The sequence below is a fragment of the Melozone crissalis genome, unplaced genomic scaffold, assembly GCF_028551555.1.
Source record: "Melozone crissalis strain CALT ecotype California unplaced genomic scaffold, PUWL_Pcris_2 ptg000046l_1, whole genome shotgun sequence".
NCBI classification, from domain to species: Eukaryota; Metazoa; Chordata; class Aves; order Passeriformes; family Passerellidae; genus Melozone; species Melozone crissalis.
Genome location: NW_026535824.1, coordinates 14,276,403 through 14,297,134, shown reverse-complemented (window position 1 = coordinate 14,297,134; position 20,732 = coordinate 14,276,403). Strand labels below are relative to the sequence as shown.

Below are 20,732 nucleotides of genomic sequence, written 5' to 3'. Positions count from 1 at the left end.
CGGGAGGTCAGCAATCCCAGCTGTGTTTCCAAGGGCTTGGGCAGAATTGTCTGGGAAACAGGGGCTCAGAACAGGAGAGGTTTCCTGTGCCAAGCTTTGTTTCTGTGTTGCTGGTATGCTATGGGCAAGTAAAAGCATCTCAAGTGAAAGGCCTGCCAGTGCCCCTGCACTCCCTGTACTCAGTGCCAGTACTTTTATCTCCTGCTGTTGTATTCTCGCTCTGTCTCTTGTATTTGTATTTGCTGCTCTCCACTTTGCCTCTCTAAATGTTTGCCTGGAGTCTGTCTTCACTGCATTCCTTGCCTGTAAAAGCAAAGGTGCTGGTGGCAGGATTTGAAACAAACAGCAAAGAAAAAAGAGAGAGACTCGTTTCTCTCAGTCCTCAGCTAAAAAGGATAGGAGTGCAGCCAGAATGCTCTTTGCTTCTGAGCACATGCACTGCAGCAGGAGTCATCCTGGCTGGTTGGCAGGGGACAGCCTACAACAGCAGGTGCTGTTGCCCTTTCAAAAGCTGACGCGCCTTTCCTCAGAAAGGTCCTGCTTTGCAGGTGTTGGAGCAGCAAGCTCTTCCTCTCAGTGGCCATTACTGTTCTGTCATTACTCCCCATTCCCCTGGAGAGGGAATCTTTCAGATTCTTTGTTTCCTTTCTTGTGTGATGAAATCACATCACTCATTTTTGCCCTTCTGTTTCTGTTTTCTCGCTCAGTGCCTGCAAGGACTGGATTTTCTTCATTCAAACAATGTGATCCATCGAGATGTGAAGAGTGACAACATCCTTCTCAAAACTGATGGTTCTGTCAAACTGGGTCAGTATATTCTTGGTCAGGTGCAGCATTCCAGGGATGTGGGTGTGGGGCTGCTTGGAGTGACTGCCAGCTCCCCAAAAATGGTGCTGGTGGCAGTGCAGGGACCCCTGCTGCGAGCTGAGGACACAGTTGCAACGTGCACAGAGGTATAAGGAGCCACAAGCAGTCAAGAGTGGCCTTGCTCTGTGTGTGTCCCTTCCACAGGGAGGGAGTTACAAGTCCAAAGTTTCCAAAGAACAAAAGCCACTGCTAGAGGCAGTGTAAAAAATGGGGGGATTTTTAAAGTCACCAATGCCAGGAGATTCAACAGCACAATTTCAAACTTCTACTGGGGAATTCTTTTGCCTGCTTTCCTAATTGCACAGAATTCAGATAAAACCAGTATTGTTTTCTCCTCAGCTGATTTTGGCCTCGCTACTCAGCTCACCCCTGAGCAGAGCAAACGGTGCTCACTAACTGGGACTCCTTGGTGGATGGCGCCTGAAGTGGTGACAGGTCAACCATATGGCCCCAAAGTGGACATATGGTCTTTTGGAATTGTGGGAATTGAAATGATAGAACAAGAACCTCCTTACCTGAGTGAAAGTTCTGGCACGGTAAGGAGCAAATACTCACTGATCCCACTGTCATTCTCAACTGTCCCATGTCCTGTGTGCCACTGGACAAAATCCCATTGCCATCTGCTGAAATTACTTCCACCAAGGTCCCCTCCTACAAATGTCCCTGCAACACATCAGCATCTGCTGTACTTTTGGTTGCATCAATGGGGGAATTCAAGCCTTACCACATGCAAACAAACTCCAAACAAACAAAGTGTTCTCAGGCAACACTTTCATTTGGGTTAGTGGTTCCAGTTCTTTTGTCTGTGTAGATGGCCTTAATAACAGGAAAGGAGTATTATAAGAGTGTCGTTATCTTTCCAGAAATGAAGGAAGGAAACCCAAACCCAAACCCAACAAAGTTTCTAAAACTGTGGTCTTTAGAGAGGAACCTAACCCTGTGTGCAGTTTCTTCTTATTGGGAAACATGGGCATGTGGCTGTAAAGGCCACTGAGTCTCTTCTGCTTCTTGTGCAGTGCTGTTGAAACACTCAGTGACCGTGTTTCTCTCCCAGCCCAAGCAACATTCTGCACGTCACCAAGCCAGAGCGTGGTGATGCGGAGAGCCTGCCAAAACCTCTCAGTGATTCCTGGCACTTTCTGGGATGGGCCAACCATTCATGCATTGACTTGAGTAGCCAAATGACTAGAGGGTGGCCATAGGGATGGAACCTCTCCTTCTTCTGACCTAGACAATTTTTCTATTGCTGCAAAAATGGGAAGCTGCAATTTTCAGACTGCTGAGAGACAGAGCTGCAGGTGGCTCCTGTGTGCCCCAGCAGGCATTTTCATCCCAATACATTTGTGCAGGCATCTTAATGTGTCTGTGTTGAAGAGGAGATTGTAAATGTTTGGTTCCCTACCTGGGTATTAACTGATGGATTTCCTTTCTTTTCTTCCAATTACCATTGTTTTCAAGAACAGCACAAAAAGCCTGATGAGTTTTGTTCTAGGGTACGTGCGCTTAAAGGACCAAAAAGCACTGCAGAAATGCCTTTCATGTACTAACCCTTGAAATTAGTTAGTATAGCAAAGTCCCTCTTCCAAAAAGCTTCTCAAGCTGGCATGAATCCTCAGAGAAGCAAATGTCCTTTTGCTGATGTAGTTCCCACTAACTAGGTCAGGCAATGAAATCAGCTGCCAAGGCAAGATCTGAGGGATAGTGGAAAAGCTGTGGCTGCATCGGGGTTTGGGTTTTTTGGTTCGTAAAGGAAAGTTATCTCTGGGTCTGTGCCAGGGCAGAAACTGCCACTGCAGAACAGAGGTTAAACAAAGGGATCTGGGAGAGCCTTAGAGATGTGAAAGCAGGAGGTGGAGCCTGGTGTCTCCTTTTTCTCCAGGCTACACACCTGATAGCCACAGTAGGGACTCCACAGCTGCGGCAGCCCAAGCTCCTCTCGGCTTTGCTGCGTGACTTCCTGAGCTGCTGCCTGCAGACAGACGAGGAGCAGCGCTGGTCTGCCAAGGAGCTCCTGCAGGTAAAATGTGAAGGGGCTGCAGGTGAAACAGGCTCTGAGCGGTGGGCTCCTCTTCCACTCAGTTCCAAGGCAGCAGATGAGCCCCCTTCCTCCTCACCTCCACTCTTGCTGCTCTTCAAATGAAAATGGTGAGGAATCCTAGACTGGGCTGGGCTGGCAGGGCCCTGTAAAGGTCCTGTGGTGCAAGTGTCCTGCAATGAGCAGAGACATCTTTAAAGAGATCAGGTTGCTCAGAGCCCTTTGCCACCGGAGCCGGAATGGTTGCAGGGATGGGGCACCTACAAGCTCTTGGGGCAAGCTGTGCCAGGGTGGCACCATGCTCCGAGTAAACAAGTTCTTCCTTAGACCTACTCTGATTAGATGCCCTTTGTGTTTAAAAATATTTGTCCATATCCTATTGTAACTGGCCCTGTCAAAAAAGATGTCCCCCACTTTCTTCAAAGCCACTCTGAAGTCTTGGAAAGTGGCAATAAAGTCTCTCTGGGGCCTGTCCTTTACAAAACTGAATAACTCCAGCTCCCTCTGCATTTCTTGAGAGGAGAGATGCTCTGTCCTCTGACTGTTTCTGTTGCCCTCTTTTGTGATTTGGTGGGGTGTTCAGTTTTATCTAAAGGCAAAAGAATTGAAGTAGAGCAATGCGGGGTACAGAGACATGAAATGGTGGTGGAGGAGCCCAAGGAAGCCAGTCCCAGCCTAGGGGTCAGAGATTTGGCTGTGGGCAGGAGGGGCTGTGGGGGGCTCACTGTGAGCCTCTGAGGGGCCCTGGTTTGTGCCCCCCAGCCCACCCTCAGAGGTTTCTGCCATGCAAACAGGGACAGCTGGGTGGGACTTGTCCCAGCCCCATCTGCTGCCTGGCACCCTCAAGCAGACGGGAACTGCGCCAGGGTTACTGCCAGGTTGTGTGGCAGAGAGGGAACTGCAGGGCCCAGTGCCACTGGGCTGGCCCTGCTGGGAAGGAAGGTGCCATCCAGCACACGAGGGCCAGGGCATGGAAAGGTAGACACTGCTTTCTGTCCCTGTGGGAATCAGCACAGTGCCTGTCTTTCAAAGGCAGGGGCCTGTGTGAGTCACTGGAGTTTCCTGAAAGAAGAAAACCCAGGGACAGAAAGCGCCATTTCTGGAGCACTGGCAGGGCAAAAATCCCAGCATGATGAAGACATCACAATAAACAGAGGAGTGGGATTCTGGGCCAGGTTTGCCTGTGATGGCAAGGTCTTGCACATTGGGGATGACTGGGGAGCAGATGGTCCCATTGCTCCTCTTTCTGGGTCTTTCCAGGAACTTGATGTATCCTGATTGAGTCCCTGAAGCAATGAGCTTGGAAAGTAATGGTTCACTGTTCTTTGTTGTATTTTTTTTTCCGGTGGACAGCATCCATTTGTAACTTCAGCCAAGCCACCATTCATCCTGGCACAACTCATCAACTCAGTGAAGAAGACGAATAACCCTAACCCTAAACCCTAACCCTAACCCCTAACCCTAACCTTAAATGCTAACCCAAACCCAAACCCTAACCCTATCCGTATCTCTAACCCTTACCCTAACCTCAACCCTCAGCCTAAGCCTAAGCCTAAACCTAAGCCTAAACCTAAGCCTAAACCTAAACTCAAACCTAAGCCTAAGCCTAAACCTAAGCCTAAGCCTAAGCCTAAGCCTAAGCCTAAGCCTAACTCTAACACTAACCCTGGGAGACTAGAACAGGATAATCATGTCAAGATGTTATCTCTGTTACCAATTTAGAGTAGGATTGTAGAGTAGGCTTGCTAAAGAGATTTGTAGCATAGAATTATAGATTAGAGTTGTAATTAATAAAGTTTCTGAAACATCAACTCATTTGGATGATTCTCCTCCTTCTGACCCCTTCAGAAAATTCAACATTTCCTTCTGAATTACAATTTTTTTTTATTGGTGCTAAGTCACACATATGGCTTGTTTTGTATGGTTTCATAAGCGAGGAGGGCTCTTCTTCATTCATCCTCTCCAGACCACACTGCCTTTGGAATATGAGCCACTGGCTGGTTATGGCACAGCTGTGGTATTTTTAATTGAGGCAGAAAGGGCAATGGCATTTGAAGGAAAAACCAAAGGAATAATGAGGCAGCCCAAACACCCTGTGCAGATGCAGACCTTCAGCTGTGACTGGAGAGCATTGGGGTTCCTGCCACTTGGATTTGGATCCCTAAATGCAATAATCTCTTTGGCTGGAGGAAAGCCTTGCTCAAGTGAGAAAGCAGAAAGATCAGGGAGGGTGCTCGGGAAGGTCTCCTGTGGTGCAGAGCTGTCAGCGCCTGTGAGGTGAGAGCGGGCCCGGCCTTGCCCGGGCTGGAGCCCCAGCAGAGCCCCGGCAGAGGCCGGAGCAGCCTGAGCCCCGGCAGAGGCAGGCTGGAAGGAGGCCCTTGTAGCTGCAAGAGGCAGCAGCCAGGCCCTGGGTGCCTCTTGCTGGGAGCGGGTGAATCCTCCGCTCTCAGAGCCCAGGTGGCAGCTGGCTGCTGCTGAGGGGAAGCGCATCCGTGCTGGGCACAGCCCGGCCTGGAGGCATTGGCCATCTGGAGTGTGCCCAGGAGCAGAGAAAGGCCAAGGGCAGCCGCGGGCCGCTGGGTTGGCTGAGGATTCCTCCTCTTCTGCCGGCTGCCCTGCAACTCCTGGCAAAGGCCAGCAGTGTGTGCAGCACTCTGGGCACCGTGGGAGGGAGCCGGGCTGCTCGGCAGGCTGGAGCACAGGGCAGCTCCTACAGGGCCGGCACTTGTGCCAGGGAAGTGAGGCCAGCGTGAGGCAGGGACAGCTTGGCAGGGCACATCTGCAGGAGCCAGCGCCTCACGCAGCTCTGGGAGGAAGCGCCTGCAATCCTGCAGTTCTGCACTGAGCCTGAGCAAAGGTGTGAGATGCAGAGTTTTTGGCAGAAATATTCAGGCCCACCAGGCCAGCCTGCTTTGTGCTCTCTGGCGCGCAGCAAGCGCTGTGCAATGCAGCTTTGAGCTTCTGGGAGAGAGGCAGTCGGGGATGTGCCTGAGGTGTGTCAAAGGGTTAGCTGAAAATGTAATGAGGATAATTGAAAAGTGCAGATGAGTTGAGGGGCCAGCTGGGAATAGAATTGGGATAGTAGAAGATTGCATATTTTAGTTAAGATCTTCAAATGAGGTAAGAAGCTAAGTTAGTAATACAGCTAGCAGAAATCACGTACCTTAGGTAAAGAGTACCAAATATATTAGGAACATAAAGCTAGGAGTGACAGGGATAGAGGAAGCAATTGTGAAGAAGCAGAAACCATAGAAATAACTTGCCTTAAGAATAATTGAACAGTCAGGAGAGGCTTGGACCGTGAGCAGCAGGTCCAAAGGTCTTGCCAGCTGGCCATGGGACAAGAGCTCACCATGAGGAAGACGGCTTTCTTCCTCCCATAAAACCACTCCCTCATTTCAAAATCCCACCGACCCAGTTAAGGGAGTACAATTGCACAGCTGTAGTAGATATTCAGCTGATAAAAATGCGAAACAGGCAGGTAATAATTATGTATTATGGGTCCTTAGAAACCTATTGTAAAACCTTTTCTGTAGAAAGAGAGAGCAGGAGTCTGCAACTCCTTGCACATGTCTTTGGAAACTAGTTCACATGTGACCAGGGCTGCAATAAATACCCTCTTTTCTACTATAATTAGTTGAAGAGTCGTCTGTCTGTGCTTCAAGGGTTATGCTGGAGTAGTGAACTGATTTGCAAGGGAGCAGAAGAGTTTCAGCAGGCAATTTTTGGAAGAGATGGAAGCCTCTTGTGACTGAAGGGAAAGCCATTTGGAATGGAGTAATGATCCCAAAGTCCATATTGTCCCAAATTGGTCCCAAAGTCTAATTGTATCTTTGTGTCTGAATTTAAATCAGAATGATTATAGATAGCTTCATGCAATTTGTCTACAAATTTATCAAAGTCTTCATTCTTCTTTGACAAATCTGTGTAAAAGACATGGTGTGTAACTTATCTGGAAGTGCAAGGAATAGCATTATATGCTAGTTGTTGGCTCATCTGTAAGACTTGATCAATGCTCTTAGCCTGGGCAGTGACAGTAGCCCAGGGCCCCTTGCCAAGTAACTGTTGTGCTGTTAAACCATACAGAGGATCACCTTGCACTCTAGGTCTTGCTGCTTCTTGAGCACACTTTTCCTCCCAGCTTTTATGAAACATCTCCTGCTGATAGGGTGGTCTTATGAGTCTTTTTAGGGTATGCATATCAGCAGGAATTAATGTGTTAGATGGAAAAATATACTGCAGAAGTGACTGTACAAGTTGGGATTTTCAACTAAATTGTGAAATTGCAGCTCTCAATTTTTCTAAAATCTTCCAATTGAAAGGTTCTCAAACTCTACTTGCAGCATTAGTTACTACAGGAAAAGCTTCTACATCATTGGAGAGAAAAGTCCCTTCTACAATAGCTTCTGGAATTACTTTTTTCTACTGTAGTTTTTGAGTTGCTTCTATTTCAGGGTCACATTCCAACTCTAATTCCACATTCTTTACAGGGTGAGAGGGAGGATTTTGTTTAACCGGCTCAAATGCTGGCTCAGAGACAGAATGGAGGAGTTTTTGCTAGACAATGGCCATATTCAGCCAATGCGCAATCCAGCCTGCTTGTAATAATGGACAATGAACACCTTCACAAAGCATTATTTATGGACATATTCAGAAATGAGCTTGGTGTATCCTTGAAAAAGATACAAGAAGAAGAGTCATCAGGACTCAGCAAGTTTGTCAGCAGGCTTGGGAAAGTGAGCCGTGGGTGGGCCAGACAACCCCAGCAAGATGCGTAAAAATTTAGATGATCCAATCAGCATTCTATTTTAGATGTGTGAACAGCTTGGATTAACCAATCATGTATTAGCTAGAGACACGTGGGCAGTAAAGATTTATTATAAATAGAGTCTTTTTAGGAATAATAAATTTAGCTTCACTGGATCATATTGGTTATGTTGTGATGTCCCCTGAACCTCTGCACCATGCACTTAAGGGTGTGTTGGTTTTCCCCATGAAATGTACACATCTGGGGAAGTGCCCTTGGAAGAGAGGGGCTTGATTCCCAAGGAAACTGCTTCCCCAGGAGCCCCCAGTGAGACAGGTGCAAGTGTCTCCATTTGACTCCCTTTGTTTCCTTCAGTCCTTGAGGCCCCTTGCACTTTGCAGAGGGGCATGCAAAGGGAGAAGGCTGTGAAGAAATATGAATGATGTTCTCTTGATGCAGAGTGTGATTTTATACACTCTCTCCTATGGTGCAGATGCTCTTCATTTCTACTGTGTTGATTATTCTTATCAATACATATTTTAATTTGCTCTGGCATTCTTCCCATAGAAAAGTTTTCCTTATGTATTTGATTTATGTCTGCAAATGTTGATACGTAACTTAAGGTACCTGAATTTAGCCCATTTCTCCTCCCACTTTAATTTCAGAAAATGTCAGAATTACAGATGTATGTACTAAAGTATCCAAGATTTCTGTGCAACAGAAAGATGAGTAAACAGTAGTAGAGCCCAATCTACATTACCTTTAGCAGTTACCAAAGCCAGTAGATATTTAGAAAAGTGTGCCTTCTTTCAGCAATATTACAGATAGATGGTTATATACAAATTATAATATTATAATATTGGCTTTACACAAATATTAAAATGGGTTCTATATGTGTGATATTAATTAAACTTAGAGAGCTCCCAAGGCCTTGAACATACTTGAGACTGATTTTGCAGTAAACTATCTTTTAAAACTCTGTTTCGAAAGCAGAAGGTAGGAACATCAGTCATCTGTTGTGTTTGACTTTATTGTTACTTGAGATTGTAGTAAATACTGAGCATGAGCTGGGATGCAGATTGTAATTGCTCATCTTTCCAAAGATAGATATGGATACTATTAACATGTGCCCTGTTTATTGTTCCTAACTGACTAATTTACTGCAGTAGTTTTATAGTGCATTTTTATTGTTGTAATATCTAAATGTAGTGGGAGAATATATATTTGACTTGGGGTAGTTTGGCTTTTGTTTTTCGAATAATAAAACCACTCTCTTCAGCCTGGTGAAGAAGAAATCTGCTTCTGTCCTTGTGTACAGCTATGGGTTTGTTCACATAGCTTCTCCTTCCCTTTTCTGCCTAGGCTTTCTCACCTGCAGTTTTCAGTAGAAAAGCAACAAACCTTTGAAAGGCTAAACCTCAACATAACTGTGACCCTCAATCAATACTTCCTTCTTCCAATTTCTTAAGATTTCTTTGTCCTGGGCACTCAGTATGGCCTTTTTCCTCAAAGTTCTTTGGCTGTCTTGAATGCTTACAGTGTAAAAGGTAATCCCTGATCTATTTTCAACTCCCTGCTCAGATGCAGACTGCTGGAAGGGAGCTAGGACTGGTACTGGAGACCTGGCAGCTTGTCCAGGAAGCAAAATTTTTGAAATAATGGTAATGTGGAGAAGCATGCAAGTCCAGGTGGTGAACTCAAATATGCAAGTACTTGCAGTTTCCTGACAGGACTTTACAGTTCAAGGGTATGGTCTCTTCTTATTTCTGTCCCTTAATGCTCAATCCTTGCCACATTTCTTCAACTTCTTTTGCATTGTCATCTTCCGTGTTTTCTTCCTCTCTTCTTCTCTCTGTGACTTTCTATGCAGGATGGATAACCTGTCATACACTGTCAGCTTGCTCAGTGACCGAGTAGTCATATGATGGTGTAGAAATTGTAGGCGCACAGTAGGCAAACCTGTCATGCTTCTGTGTGCCCTCTGCAGGCAGACCTGCTTCCCAAACCTTCAGTCAGACTTGGAAAAAAGGCTTGTCACCACTACTTTGTTGTGGTTTATGCATTTATGAAGAAACACTTCCATCTCAGCCCGCTTAAGCCACTGCAGAGCAGGAGTTGTTGCTTTGGTAGCAGATGTGCTGTCAGGGTCCTTACAGCTCCACAAGATGTGCCTCTCCTAGAACAGATTTTTGCATTTTTGTACAATAAAAGCTATGTTTTAAATCACACCAGTGTAAGTCATTCACTCCTCTAGATGTGTTTTCAGACAGAGATATTTATATATATGCCTAGTGAATGGCCTCCTGGGCAGCAGGAACAAATGAGGAAGGAAACTGGGCTGATAAAACATGCTTCTGCTTCAAGAAAAACCCCCCAGTCTTCCCTTTCCAGAGAAGGCTATAAACCTTTTCTTGATTGGCCTAAAGGGGATAAACAAGTCCCTCCATGTCCTGATCTTTTACTAATCTCAAATTATTTAGAAAAGTTTTAATTTTTTTTTTTTTTGTGGGGGGTGGTGGTGTTCGGGTCTGCACTTCAGACCTGTTCTCCCAGCAGCCAGGGACCTACAGCTGCTGTGGGTGGGGCAGGTGCTCAGGCAATTACCAACAGGTGCTTGGTAATTGCTAACAGCAGTTGAGCTGAGAAGTTGGCTTGTGCCTGGCTGAGAGCTTGACGACTGAGGTGAGAGAAGGGATAGGGAGTGGAGTGGAAAATATTAGTTACACAAGCCAATCTGAGGTGTAGGTGGGATTTAACTGGATTAGGTACTGCATTTCATGGACTTGATCACAATTTATGAAGAACTGAACATTTAACTATGAGATAGGACTATGTAGTTGTTATTCTAGATGCTGCATTTACGAATATGTAATGTAGTTTCTTTGTATTTTGCTCAGAAGCTGTCTCAAAAACATTGAAGTCCAACTAAAGTCTTCATAAACACACGTTAATAGCTTACTTTTTGTTAAAAACAGAAGCTGAAAGGGCCAATGGCTCTTGCATTCAGTAATTCACACATTTTAAAAGAAGTGGCTCTCTCCTCTTCCTGTGGCTAGCTTGTCTCTTCGGGCTAGAAAACATTTCTGGGAGCATTTCCTTGCTGCTCCTATATCTCTATGCCCTTGGAATCTGATGCTAATACTGTATTTTTCTAAAATTAGAAAATTTTAAATTTCTGTAGGCCCTTTCATTTTGTAATTTGCACCTGTCACTCGGGGCGGGGGGAGGGGGGAAAGTCTGATAAGTTTTTTTTCTTGTAGGCCTCTCAAATTGCAGCCCATTGCATTTAGCTGCAAAATCCTAGGTCATGCTAACAGGATGCCTGAAATGGACACTGGTAGAGGGTAAAAAAAATTGCCTGATACAGATGCTATCAACTATTTTTAGTTCCTGACAGTCCAGTATTTCCCTTACCTAAGGGATACCTGTTAATATTTCTTCCTCTTTTTCTTGAAGCTCTCAGTTCTGTGATGACTGAGAAACAAAAATACAAAGTAAGGGTGTGCAGAGTAGGTGGACTTTATGAGAATTAGGGGGCAATTTGACTATACACTGATCGGTATGATTGCCTTCTTCTGTGAGATTGTAGTGATGTTGTAATATATGTTGGGAAATAATTCATGCTATAAAAGCATGTATTTCATAAAGATTGCAAAATCCAAACAAGTCTCTGACCACAAGCAGCCTGAGAGGCAGGCGTCTATTCAAATTCCGAAATTCCTGAAGGTGGCCAGATAACGATCGGCACTTTAGCCCAAGAATAGACACACCCAGTGCGATGATCACCATTATCCCAAGACATGTCATGTCATCGGAAGACGCTTGAGAGTGATCATTGCCCTGTTGATAACATCGATCAAGATAGTCAGTCGCCAGAAAGATACGTGTGAATACGTGACTTCCCTGAATCCGATCAGTGCTGGCTATCAACAAGGAAATGGCGATTGTCCAGCTCTGCACAGTGAAAGAACCAACTATGAATATGCAGAGTTACAAAAGAAACTGGGATTTCTTCGCTCAGGCATATTAAACTGTATAAAGCATCCCTGCAAGAAGCGGCTCTCGTGAATGGTGGAGGGTCCGATGCAATAGAGGTGGGATCCAGGTTCACCCCGCACCAACCCTGGGCTCGACACTGTCTCTTTGGCTGTGGTGGTTTTGAAGACCATGTTTTAATAGCAGAAAAAGATAAAGAAATCTTTTCAGATTTTTTATAATTTGGCTTTCGATTGATCATTCATAACAGTTCCATATAGATGATTCCACATTTGGTGTCTTGGTGCGTAAATCAAGAGCACAATCAGTTCATGATAAGCACCAGTACAAGCTGGAATTCCCAGAGCAGCCAACTGAAAGAATCTGAAAAGAAGAAATGCAGGAAATGCCTTGGTAAACCTTGCCTGGAAGATGGGTGATTTTTTTTCAGTAATCTATAATCCATTCCCTTGGCCTTTGGCTTTCTTAACAAGGCCATTTGCATCCCAGATTCCCCATGAAGTGCGAAGCCTGAGCTTGTGGAAGTGGCTGAAAGATTCCCTGTTTCTCTGCAGGGACATTCAACTGGAACAGGAGCCGGAGCGCTGTCTGGGGAAGCCTCCTCCGAGCTGGAATTTGTGCCGTGTTGGGAGAGGAGGAGGAGGGGGAGAGCGCTGGAGCTGTGTGGCAGGAGCAGGAGGTTTGGGCCACAGGACATTCCATCTGCACCGCTGCCCCGCAATGGGCAGCTGTGCCCAGGGCTCTGGGCCTGGCCCCGCGTGCGCTGAGCTCCCTGGGCTGGGCTCAGGTTCCCGCTGGGCCTGGACAGAGCCTGGGCTCAAACTGGGGGCAGCAGCAGTGCAAAACACCTCTGGGCATCTGCGTTTCCTGCTGCTGGGAAGGAACAATGAAGCGAGTTGAGAAGTTCTGGTTTCTGCTTCTCCTAGTTGATTTTTTAATTTAACTCCACACTGCGGAGGCGAATTCTGTGACAGCCTCTGTAAGCTTATTCTATTTCAACAGTGCCAGCAACAGGGCTCTGTTTGAGCCCTGCAAATGTGGCCTGTGAAGCTTTAATTCCCCTCATCTTAGTGTTCAGGGGCTGGTGAGCATTCCAGTATCTGCTGATCTTTATGCCTGTGACAAAAATACTGACTTCACTGTCATGAAAGCACCGTGGGTAGCACCAACTGAAAGAGGCACTTGCATTTTTATGGATAAAATTCAGGTGGCAAGCAGAAGAGGGCCAAGAGCAGCCATGATCTGCAATTCCCAAGGCAGAGGCACCAGCAGCCTCCTCCTGTCACCTCAGGATGAGTCAAACAGAGCTGGAAACAGTGCTGGAACCCAATCCTTTCTTCCTCTGAGGGCTGGCTCAGGGCAGCACAGGCGAGCCCTGAGCAGTCAGGGCTGTGTGTGGGTGCTGGTTGCTCTGCTCCAGAACTGAGCTGGAAAAAGCCCTTGGGAGCCGAGGCAGGAGCAGGCGGGAAGGGGCCGGCGCTGCTGCTGCCCCTGGCCGGGAGCCCGGCTGGGCTGGACCGGCGCCCCCTGCGCTGCGGCTGCTGCTGCTGCCAGAGCCGGGTGGGACTAGGGGACAGGGAACAGACACGGGGGGACAGCAAAGGCCTGGTGGCTGCAGGGATGGTGGCGCTTGGGCTGGGGCCAGCACAGAGCTTCAGCCCGCAATTAACCCCGAGGGAAACGCTGGGCAAAGGCTCCATTTCAGCCTTTCTGCACTCGTGGCTGTGAAAGGACTGAAATGAAAGGAGAGCAATCAGGGCCCGACACCTTCTCCTTTGGGAGGAGCCCCGCATCTGGGGCTGTGAGGGGCCATGAGGGACTGTGAGGGGCTGTGAGGGGCCGTGAGAGGCCGCGAGGGGCCATGGGGAACTGTGAGGGGCTATGAGAGGCTCTGAGGGGCCATGAGGGGCCGTGAAGGGCTGTGAGGGGCTGTGAGGGGCCATGGGGAACTGGGAAGGGATTGTGAGGGGCCATGAGGGGCTGTGAGGTGTCAATCTTGAGTCGAGAATGTCACAGAACCAGGCAGGAGGCAGTTGTGTAGAGAGAGTGAAAGAAGGTTTTATCAAGAGAACCATGCAGTTTTTATAGAGAAACAGAAAGACGAAGTAGAACACCACCTGCAGATTGTTTATAGTTAACAAGTTTTCACATCCCTACCATACCCTAAAAATTCTCACATGCTGCTGTGAGAAACACTTGCTGCTTCTCTCTCTCTCTTCCAGGGCATCCACAGTGAGAGGCTGTGAGGGATCTTGGGGAACTGTGAGGGGCCATGAGCTGTGGGAGGCTGTGAGGGGCCATGAGGGGCCATGGGGAGCTGTGAGGGGCCATGGGGAACTGTGAGGGAGCCATGAGGGGCTGTGAGGGGGCATGAGGGGCCATAAGGGTCTGTGAGGGGCTGTGGGAGGCCAGGCCCCTCATGGAACCAAGAATCCTCTGTGACTGCAGTACCAAGGAAATCATTGTTGACAGTACAGAACCTCATGGAACCAAGGGGCCATTGTGGCCCAGCAAGACCTTGTGGAACCAAAAGCACCATGGTGACACTATGGAACCTCACGGTACCACAGATCCATTGTTACACAGCAGCCACAGCAGGGCCCCAGAACCAAGGAGATCATTGTGACACTGCACAACCTCATGGAATCAAGGCGTCCATGTTACACTACTGAACCTCAGGGAGCAAAGGGTCCATTGTGACACTGTGGAACCAAGGAGACTGTTGTTGGCAGTAGGAAAGCTCATGGAACCAAAAGTCCATTGTGACATTGTGGGGTGTCATGGAACCATGGAGACCATTAGGACACTTCAGGACCACTGGTACCAAGGGGCCATTGTGACACTGCAGGGCCTTGTATAACCAAGGGGTCCTTGTAGCATGGCAGGGCCTTATGGACTCAAGGGGATCAAAGTGACACTGTGGGGCTCCATAAGGGGCTGTGGAGCTCCATAAGGGGCTGTGGGGTTCCATGAGACCACGGGGCCATTCTGACCATGGAACCAAGGATACCATTGTTACACTACAGAACAAAGGAGGCCACTGTGAACCAGCAGGGGAACCCACTGGGACTATTGTGACACTTCAAGGGCATTGTGGAACAGCAGGGCCTTGTGGAAGTGATGAGACCATTGTGACATCCCAGGGCCTCATGGGAGCAGGGGGCCATTGGGACACTGTGGGTCCCCATGGAAACAAGGGGCCAGTGTAACACATCCAGGCCTGGTGGAACCAAGGGGCCACTGTGATCCTGGGGAACCCAATAGAACCAAGGGGCCATTTGGAGACTCTGTGACCTCATGGAAGCAAGGGGCCATTGTGGCATTGTGCAGTCCCATGGCAAGAAGGAAACCATTTGGACACTGCAAGGCCACTTGGAAAGCAAGGGGCCATTGTGCCTCTGCAGAGCCAAGAAGACCATTGTTATATCACTGGGCCTCATGGAAAGCAAGATCTGTGGTGATCCTACAGGGCCTCATGGAACCAAGGGGCAATTTTGATGCTGCAGGGCCCCAAGGATCCAAGATCATGGAACAGGTCTGGGTGGCTGGGCCTCCTGGGGGCTGCTTGACTGGTCCAGCTGGCCTTGGCATGTTGAGAGTTGCTTCTTATCAACCCCTGAAACCCTGGAATTCTGTGCATTCCTTCCTGTGGGAAAGAACTGTCCTTCTCCAGGGGTTCAAGGCTGAAATTGGGATTCCTCCTCCAAATTTGATTATATCCAAGGATTATTCCCATATGAAACCTGCCAGGACAGACAGCTCTGGCTGGCCTTGGCCTCTTGGGGGCCACTCCTCCTCTGCCTTAAAAACACTGGGGGCCCGTTCTTTTCTTCCCATTGAAAAAAACACTTTCAAGTCCAGACATCCATGGCCAAAACTGAGAATCCGCCTCCAAAATTCCTTATATCCAAAGGTGGCTCCCAGACAAAAGCTGCCAGGGCTGTCTAGATTCTCTTGGCTGCCCTGGTGGCCCTGGTGTTGCTGTAGGGCCTGAGTGCTCTCGGGGCCGGGCACAGTCCTGGGTGTGGCAGTGCCGGGGCTGAAGCAGGGACAGGCCATGGGCACGGCTGCGGCAGTGCTGACACCTCAGGCCAGGCCCTGGGGGCTCCAGGCTCCTTGCCCAGGCTCTCTCAAGAACACGGCCAGGCCAATGCTCAGCACAGAAACCCCTGTGAGCAGCCCCAGGCTGGCCGTGGGCAGGCTGGGGGCAAACAGCACGGCTGGGGCTCTGCAAGGGCCCTGGGGCAGATGGGAAGGAGCAGCAGAGCAGGGGCTGATCCATCCCCAGTGTGCTGGACAGCCCAGGACAGTGTTCCAGAGTGTCCTGATGGAGCTGCCAACAACATCCCCCCTCTGCAGCCCTGGCCTCTCCCCCAGCTCACACAGGTGCCCCATCCTTGCAGGTACAGACACGGCAGCACTGGCTCCGCAGCCCCTGTTTGCATTGCACACAGCAGGTGGGAGCACCCCCATGCTGTTGGTGTGGGGACATGAACCTGAGGGAGCACAAATGCCATCAGCCCCTGGGGCCAGCAAGGGCTGGGGGACACCAGGGAAACCACTCAGCTTTGTCCTGGCCTCTGCAGTCAGCCAGAAAGTTTGTTCCCATCAGCTGGGAGTTCCCTGTCCCACTGCAGATGCTGTTGGTCAGAGCCAGGGCTGCCTGGCAGCCACCCCCAAACAGCCCTAAGCATTTCCTTGGCTTCACCTTTGCTTTCTTTCCTCTTCCTGCTGCAAATTTCTTCCTATTGCCCACCCCTCTTCCCTCCCCTGCAAACAGCTCATCCCTGTTTGCCCTTTTCTCTCTGGCCCCACTCCCTATTGCAGTTCCTGACTTGGCCCCATAAACGTCCCTTTGGGCAGCAGGATCATCCCACAAGTGCTGCAGGAATTGTCTGCAGGCTCCTGCAGTGCCTGGTGCTGCTCCCTTGCCAGAGGCACCCCAGGCCAGGGGGGCACATCTGGGCTGCTGTGTCTGCCTCTGGGGCTCCCTGTTCTGGGCAGTGAGGAGGAGCTGCAGAGGCTCTGCAGGACTCAGGATGGGCTTTGGGGCTGGCAGGAGAAGCTGAGGGACCTGGGCTGCTGGAGCTTCTGAACAGGAGCCCCAGGGCTCATCCTGCAACTGCTCCAAGGGTGGTTCCAGAGAATCCCAGAATCAGCAAGGCTGGAACAGGCCATGGAGAACATGAAAACCACCCTGTGCCCTGACACTGCCTTGTCTCCCCTGAGCCTCCTCTTCTCCAGGATAAACAACCTCAGCTTCCTCAGCAACTCCTCACAGCACTTGTGCTCCTGACCCCTCCCCAGCCTTGTTGCCCTTCTCTGGACACGCTCCAGCCCCTCCATGTCCTTCCTAAATTGGGGGCACCAGAACTGCAAACAGCACTTGAGGTGCTGCCCAAGCAGTGCTGAGCACAGGGGAAGAATCCCTGCCCTGCTCCTGCTGGCCACACCATTCCTGAGCCAGGCCAGGAGCCATTGGCCTTCTTGCCCACCTGGGCACACTGCTGGCTCATGTCCAGCCTGCTGTCCATCAGTCCCTGCAGGTCCCTTTCTGCCTGGCTGCTGTCCAGCCCCTCTGGCACCTTGTGGAGGAAGGGAAGGGAAGGGAAGGGAAGGGAAGGGAAGGGAAGGGAAGGGAAGGGAAGGGAAGGGAAGGGAAGGGTCCAGATCCAATCCTTCCTGAAATGTGGGGTTTGCTGGCACTGCCAGTGCCTTGACCTTATAATTTGCCTATTCTGGCACAGCCCAAGTGCAGCAATTTGCTGGCACAGAAATCCAAAACCCGGCAAATTCCTGCTACTGGGTCTGGCACCTCCCACATCTTGTGTTTGCTGCCCCAGTACCCAGATTTGGAAATTTCCTGGTGCCCGCACAGCCCAAATCCAGTGATTTGCTGGCACAGAAATCTAAAATTTGGAAATTTCAAGGTTCTGCCTCCAGCACCATCGAGATCTAGTGTTTGCTGGGACCGCCAGTGCACAGATTTGGAAATTTCCCGATGCCTTCACAGCCTAGGTCTAGCAATTTGGTTTTAGCCACCTTAGGAAGAGAAGTTCCTCGGACTGTGACTTTCCTTTTTCTTGGAACTGTTTAAACCTGCTCTGGACTGAAAACCCTGACAAACACCGGCAGCTCACACCTGTGGCTCCCTGAGCTCTGGGACGCTGCATTCCAGCACCAGAGGGACTTAGAAGAGACCGTGTGAGCCAACTACAACCCACAAAAGGACTTGCTGAATTTTCCATCTCTTCAGCACTGTCCGAGGTTTTATTTAATATTATTCATTTTTCATGCTTGTGAATACTTGACTTGTTCAATAAACTGGGGTTTTTTTTCACTTTTCTCGAGGGAAGTCTTTTCCTGAACTAGTAGGGGTAGGGGCTGCTTGAACTTGCTTTCTAGATGGATTCCTTTTGGAGATTTCCTCCCAAAATTTGCCCTAAGCCAGCACAAACTGTCACAATGAAAATTGCACCAGTGGCATAATTTCCGGGTGGCAAATCTTGTGACAGAAGCTTGACCTTGTTCTCCATGAGAAATTCTTGGGAAGAGCAGACAGGAGAAGATTCCTGGAAAACTGAAACAGCTTTCCAGAAGTGAAATGAAAATGGAAGAAACAATCCAAGATGTTTTCCTCTATTTATTTCTATGCTCCCCTTTTCCATGTTGCATCCCAGTAATTCCAGATGTACCTCACCTCTAAGATCAGTGACTTAGGGATTTTAGGCATTCTAAAATATCATGAGCCACACACAGTTTTCCTTCTCCTGTTTTTACTGGAAAGCAACACTGGAGGTGTAAGTGCAGTGCTTGGGTCAGGTAGGAATCCTACACCAAGGGAAGGTGGCCCGACAGCGTTTGACCCTCAGCAAGGACAATGCACAGCAGCAGGCGAGGGGATCGCTGTGCCAGTGCGCAGGAGTCAGGGCTCTGCATCTGGGCTCAGCGCTGCAAAGTTCCCGTGTTTGGGCAGACGGAGGGGCTGTCCCCGGGGCGCGCGGGGCTCGAACGTGGGGCTCGTGGGGCGAGCGGGGAACGGACATGGGGACGAACGGCCCCGGTGCTTCAGTTGCAGCAGCGGCAGCGGCGGCAGCAGCAGCAACAGCGTCGGCAGCAAAAAGAGCACAGACCCTAAACACTGCTTCTCATTCTCATTCTCATTCTCATTCTCATTCTCATTCTCACTCTCATTCTCATTCTCATTCTTCTCTCCCTTTCCCGCTGTCGGGCACCCTTCTCTCGGGGTCCCTTGCCCGGCGTCCCTCTCCTCTCCCCGCCTCCCTCTCCCCTGCCGGGCCGGGCCATGCCCCCGGCCCGCCCCCGGCCCCGGGCGGGGCTGCCCCGAGCCCGGCCCCGGCCGTCCCGCCGCGGTCTCGTCTCCGCTCGGCTCTGGCCGTACTGGCGGTGGCGCTGCTGGGCGGGCATCAGTGGCTGGTGCGGGGGCGGCATCGCCGCCCTTCGGCTCCGCCTGGCCCGAGCCCGGCCCCGGCCCCGAGACAGGCTCCAGTCCCGACCCCGGCCCCGGCTCCTCCCGGGGCCCGCGGAGGACACACGCGGCGCGGCCGCTCCCGCCGCCTCCGCTGCGGCTTCCCCGGCCCGAGCTCCGCCGCTCGGCAGCGCGGCCTCCGACCCCAAGCCGCCAGGGCCCGGGGCGGGTGGGGATGCCGGGCCCGGGGCGGGTGAGGGGCGCTCGGGGGTCGTTGCTGGCCCCGAGCCGAGCGCTAACAGCCGCGTCCCGCCCGCAGGTGAGGCGCAGGAGGCCCTGCAGGAGCGGTACCGGCTGGGATCGCTGCTGGGGCGCGGCGGCTTCGGCAGCGTCTTCGCGGCCACGCGGCTCTCGGACGGCGCCCCGGTGAGCGGCGGGGCCGGCGGCGGGCGCGGGAGGAGGGGGCGGAGGAGGAGGGAGGAGGAGGAGAAGGTCGGGGCGCGGCGGGACGGGTGGCGAGCTCAGCCCGCTGCTCTCCCTCGCTCGCAGGTGGCCATCAAACGCGTGCCGCGGGATCGCATCCGGCACTGGGGCGAGCTGGTGAGTGAGCGGGGCCAGCGGCAGAAGCCGGGCCGTGCCAGGCGGCGAGGAGCCGGGGCCCGGCAGGGTGGGAGCCGCCGTGAGCCCTGCGGGGAGAGCGGGCGTGGGGTGAGCGGGGCGGGCAGAGCATCCCGGGCTGGCTGAGGGCTCGCAGAGCCCCGGCACGGCCTCGGCCCCACTGACGGCACCGCGCTCCTCCCGCAGCCCGACGGCACCAGCGCCCCGCTGGAGATCGTGCTGCTGGCCAAGGTGTCCCGTGGCTGTGGCGGTGTCATTCAGCTCCTGGAGTGGCTTGAGCTCCCCGACAGCTTCCTGCTGGTGCTGGAGCGTCCGGAGCGGTGCCAGGAACTCTCGGGTTTCCTGGCGGAGCGGGGGTTCCTGCCCGAGGAGGAGGCGCGGGGGCTGTTCCGCCAGGTGCTGGAGGCCGTGCGGCACTGCACCAGCTGCGGGGTCCTGCACAGGGACATCAAGCCCGAGAACATTCTGCTCGACCTGGCCAGTGGGCAGCTGAAACTGATCGACTTTGGCTGTGGCGCCTTCCTCCAAGACACAGCCTACACCCAGTTTGCAGGTGAGCCCTCGCAGGGGATGCTCCTGGGCATCTCGTGGCCCAGCCTGGGTGCAGCACTGGGGCTTCCCCCTATTGCAGCCGGGATGGGATTGATGCTGGAGCCAAGTTGATTTGGGTGGGGTGCGAGGGGGGGCAGCTCCCAGCCCTGCTGACAGCCTTCAGCAGCCACTGTGGCCTGGGCTGGGGCTGGAGCTGGGGCAGCCAGCCCAACACAAACCCCCATGGGGGTAGCAGAGAGGGGGTCTGACCGCGTGCCCCGGATGGTTTGGTGTGCAGGTGAGGAAGGGCTTGGACTGCTCTGCTGTCCTTGTTCACCTTGGCTTATTAACATTTTAGGGGGCCAAGCAGGTGGGGAGGAGAGTGGGTTTTCTCCACTACTGGGTAGGTTTTTCCTTTGTGTGTCATGGTTGGGCCTTCCTAGGGTCTCTTCTGCCCTCTTCCAGCACCAGTGGCTTCTTTTCCAGCCCCAAGTTTGTGCACAAGTCCC

General features: G+C 51.2%; 1 protein-coding gene and 1 pseudogene across 1 annotated transcript in view; one reads left to right on the top strand and one right to left on the bottom strand.

Annotated features, from left to right (window-relative positions):
- LOC128943499 (serine/threonine-protein kinase pim-1-like) overlaps window positions 1-20,732 on the bottom strand; it is a 253,989-nt pseudogene that overhangs the window by 60,934 nt on the left and 172,323 nt on the right.
- Window positions 1-20,732, top strand: part of LOC128943545 (serine/threonine-protein kinase pim-1-like) — a 79,337-nt gene that overhangs the window by 57,970 nt on the left and 635 nt on the right. The window contains exons 2-4 of the mRNA XM_054286458.1: window positions 19,399-19,500; window positions 19,624-19,674; window positions 19,879-20,245. Of these exons, the coding sequence (XP_054142433.1) occupies window positions 19,399-19,500; window positions 19,624-19,674; window positions 19,879-20,245 (520 nt within the window). The remainder of the gene's footprint in view (window positions 1-19,398; window positions 19,501-19,623; window positions 19,675-19,878; window positions 20,246-20,732) is intronic.